The sequence below is a fragment of the Propithecus coquereli genome, unplaced genomic scaffold (assembly GCF_000956105.1).
Source record: "Propithecus coquereli isolate 6110/MARCELLA unplaced genomic scaffold, Pcoq_1.0 Scaffold146, whole genome shotgun sequence".
NCBI classification, from domain to species: domain Eukaryota; kingdom Metazoa; phylum Chordata; class Mammalia; order Primates; family Indriidae; genus Propithecus; species Propithecus coquereli.
In genome coordinates this window covers 1,079,442-1,083,512 of record NW_012138969.1, presented here as the reverse complement: position 1 = coordinate 1,083,512, position 4,071 = coordinate 1,079,442, and the positions used below count along the sequence as shown (strand labels likewise).

At 31.7% G+C, this 4,071-nt stretch overlaps 1 protein-coding gene across 1 annotated transcript in view; it reads right to left on the bottom strand.

Moving 5' to 3' along the window:
* Window positions 1-1,374: 1,374 nt before the first annotated feature.
* TRMT1L (tRNA methyltransferase 1 homolog (S. cerevisiae)-like) overlaps window positions 1,375-4,071 on the bottom strand; it is a 79,404-nt gene continuing 76,707 nt past the window's right edge. Inside the window, exons 9-10 of the mRNA XM_012639962.1 lie at window positions 1,861-1,987; window positions 1,375-1,752 (exon numbers count right to left, since the gene is read on the bottom strand). Coding sequence (XP_012495416.1) covers window positions 1,500-1,752; window positions 1,861-1,987 — 380 coding nt within the window. The 3' untranslated portion in view covers window positions 1,375-1,499. The remainder of the gene's footprint in view (window positions 1,753-1,860; window positions 1,988-4,071) is intronic.

Below are 4,071 nucleotides of genomic sequence, written 5' to 3'. Positions count from 1 at the left end.
AGTAATTTTTCTTTTTAATTATACAAACAAAAAAGAAGTAACTAATAACTTTTATTTCTTTTTGTGCTCATTTGTAAGTTAAAATTTTAACCGATAAGAATTATCGAGTAGAATTTTTTATGGTCATTACAGAAACTAACTTGCACTACCTATTCCTTTGTTTTACTGAAAATGTATGATTATATTAATTGGAGAAAGAAAAAAAAATCCTCTTGGGAATATCCTGTAATAACACAGAGATTTTCCCTTATTTCTGCTAATTAATATTCCATGTTTATCTAACCTCCAACCCCCAGATTTTTTGTATATGTCATGGAAATGCTTTTTTCTTATGTGCTGTAATTCAATCTTTCAACTATAACTGTACTTCCACCCCTACCCCAGCTTAATGGTTATAAAAAGTTACTTCCCCCAAGAAATACTTTAGAACAAATGGATTAAATTTTTGAGACAAAATCGTAAACTTTATACCAAATCCTTTCATCTAAAATCTTAAATTTAAATGAAGCAAAAATGATATTTATTAATGGAGACAAGATTTTTTTTCCAACTAATTTTTATAGTTATGTTAGCTTGGGCTACTTACACAAAAAATTTATACAAACACACACACAAAACCCAAAAAAACCAAACCAAAGAAACAAAAATACCAAGCCCCAAATCAAAAAACCCTCACTTCATAAGGTGACAGATTTTACTTCTGAGAGGTAGTACAACCAAGCAAATGAATATTGTACGTGCATTATCTGAGGTGGCACCTGAGATCACCCAACCTGTTTAATTTGTAACAAAATTTCTCCTTTTCAGGGATTCAGTGCTTGTGAACAACTATTGTACTAGAACAATGGTCTCGATTTATTTTGACAAAATCTTGAAGTTTAGTCATCTAGACCTTAAACTTACAAAAAAATGTATTTCTGTCTCAGGCAAGTATTTAGTTTCTCAAAAGCCAGAAATAAAAGATCAATGTGGGAAGATGTATGATTTCTTAAAAATGGGAACATATTTTAGCTTTCTAATTGTGAAATACATTAGTGACCTGGAAGAACACTGTTCTTCCTATTGTATTCAGAATCATTTTAATAGGTCAAAGGCTTTACCTTCATTTTGTGCACTGTAAACAGAAAAAGAAACATCATGAATCAGTTTAAGTAGAGATGTGATTAAGAATAGCAAAAGATGGCTTCCAGAATGTACATAAAATTCCAAACACTTCGCATGTGAAAAATTTCCAAATTATTAAACAGTAGGGTGATCTCAGAAACTTGGCTTCATATAAAATGGTTCCATTAAAATTTTAAGTTTTCTTTAAAATAAGAAAAACCTGAAAAAGCAAAGCTCCCAAACCAGCTAAGTTAGAAACTGCTAATTTTCTGAATGAAAACAATACTGCTTTTTATTTTTACACCACTGAATTGAAAGAATAGAAAAAGAACTAGAGTTGGTGTAGAGAATGATTAGGCCATCTATACAGACACCTGAGAACACATTTTCTACATTTACCATCTTCTGCAGCCACTTGCTTCTGCTTTGTCATTCACTGACATTTCAACCCTGTCAGTTACTGTGTCTTCGGCAGCTGACTGGACGTGGCCCTCTGACTGTCCTCCAGTGTAGGTGGGGGTGCTGTACTTTAAGAGGATAGATTTGAACTGCATTAGAGGTGCATCTGTACGAACACCCATTGGGTCAAAATGAGTTCGGCTTACTCGAAAGCCTGCTTGAGACAGATAGCACAAAAACTTTTTTAACCTGCAATGAGGAAAGGAAAAAATATGATTAGGATCTTGCATTTTTATTTAGATCACAGTATTATTAAAATATAAAATAAAACACTTTGCCATTCACTGGCTACCGTACTTTGGCATATTCATTCCTTTAATGCTGTGTCTGTGGATGTTATAATAAAAGGGAGGATGTTCAGTGCTGACATCAGTCTTCTGCTTCTTGGCTAAAGTTGTAATCATTTCATTACTTTTTCTCTTTCCTGAAACACATACAAACATACAAAGTTAGCATTCCCTTAAAACTTACAAGCCAGATACTTTCATAACTATATATTGTCTCATGTTTAAACCTCTGATACCACTTCAACCTACCTATCCAATCTTAAGTCTTATAATAAGATAATTTATTCTATATATTTTCACTGCCCTTCACCCATGTAATTTTAATATTTAACTGTTTGCCGAGTCAGAACTTCCTTTCCACTTTCTTAAACTTCAAGCCACAACTCTATTTCCAGCTCCTGTAGGAAGCCATTTATGAATTTTGGGCCAATCACTTCAGAGATTTCATTATTGTTAATACTACACTAATCAGAGCTTAATTAAATTCTGTCATTTTTTTCCTTTCTTGTTTCATGTATGTAGGTCTTTTATGCATGTAAATCCTTTCTCCCCAAATTATATTCTAAGTTCCTGAGGACAATGTCCTTCATTTTTATACCTGTACTCTCTACTAAGTACCCGGTATTGGATATATAGTGGGTTTCCAGTGAACACAAAGAAAAACACCACCACAAAAATCTCAAAAGCTTGAACACAAAAATTGACAAAGGTACAATGTATGGTTGCTCTCACTGCCTACTTTCTCACCACACTACTTAGTCTTTCCATTTTAAGTGAAAGGAAGCTAGCACATTAACTTCCATATGAGTTGTGTTTAACTCCCATTAGTTTTGAGCCAGGGGCCTTGTGAAGCAAAACCTAGGCAAAACCCTGCAGATGGTTCATGGAAATCTTATTTGTTGATGTTCTTATTGTTACAATTAATATTGACTAATTCTAAAAACATGGACTAATGAACAGAAGTCAATATATTTTGTTTTTCATTAAATTTTTAATTAAATTAGAAAGGATCGTTTTGTTTTTGAAGTTTTTATTTTATTTTCATAATAAAACACCATGGCCCGAAGGAAATTTTTTTTTCTAGTGTGGCAGTCAATGTACTAGCCAGTAAAGATACATTCTAGGAATGTATCCTTCTAAAAATCACAAAGGGAAAATAATTGAGATATTCAATATTATAATGAGATTTTACCTGAATGTTCAACCCTTGATTATTTATATATGAATACTATGGTCAAATTATATTTCTTTAGGAAAAGCAATTAGCATTTGCTTAAGCAGAAGTATTCAGGAGGCAAATTTCATGCATGACACGATAAATTACATTAAAAAATAAATATAAATTACTGTTGAATTGTTACATTTTTACATAAAAATAAAAACCAAAAATGACAACTTGGGACATATCCATGAAGTCAGATAAAATTTGATTATACCCTTGCATGAAATCTAACAAGACACTCAGTGAAAGGATAGATACCCAGATTTGGTACAAGTTCTAGGAAAGTCTGAGACAAAAACGTCTGACATAATTTAACCTTAATAGTGACTATCATCAGCAGTACATGGATTTTTTTGTCTAGTATTTTCTATCATGGAAGATTTTATGTGTTGATACACCAGTCTAAGAATAATCATATAATGTTACAGTTATAGAAGAGCCCATGGAGATTAGTCTAATTTTCTTAATTTATATATAAGAAAGGGTCAGAAATTTTAAATAATTTTAAAGCTTATTTATGTTTTAGTTTATTCTAAAAAGGATTTAAGACAATTCTGCTGAAGGTGAGGGACCTAGTTGTGGTTACATAACTAATAACACAATGAAGTAGAATGATGCTATTAAATCTATGGTCTTTATAATACATCATAATGCCTCTTTTGCTTTTCTCCAACAAAGGAATTAAGTGGAATATATCATTTTAAGTGATTTGGATGTTAACAAACTAGTTGAAGATGCTACATGAACAAAACTGTTGGGAAGAGCATACAGTAATTAAACCATATACTATTAACATGAGTTTAAGATTCCTTCTCTTTGAAGGTCAACGCTAAACTGTTAAGTAACAGATACAAAATTACAGCTTGTAATTACAGGCCACTACTCTTTCACCCTTAACATTGTCTATATTCTTTTTACTTGTATTAAAAACACATCTGGAATCTAAAGTTGTTTTTAAAAAGTAAAACAAAACCTTAGACATTAAGGTACTGAGAATCT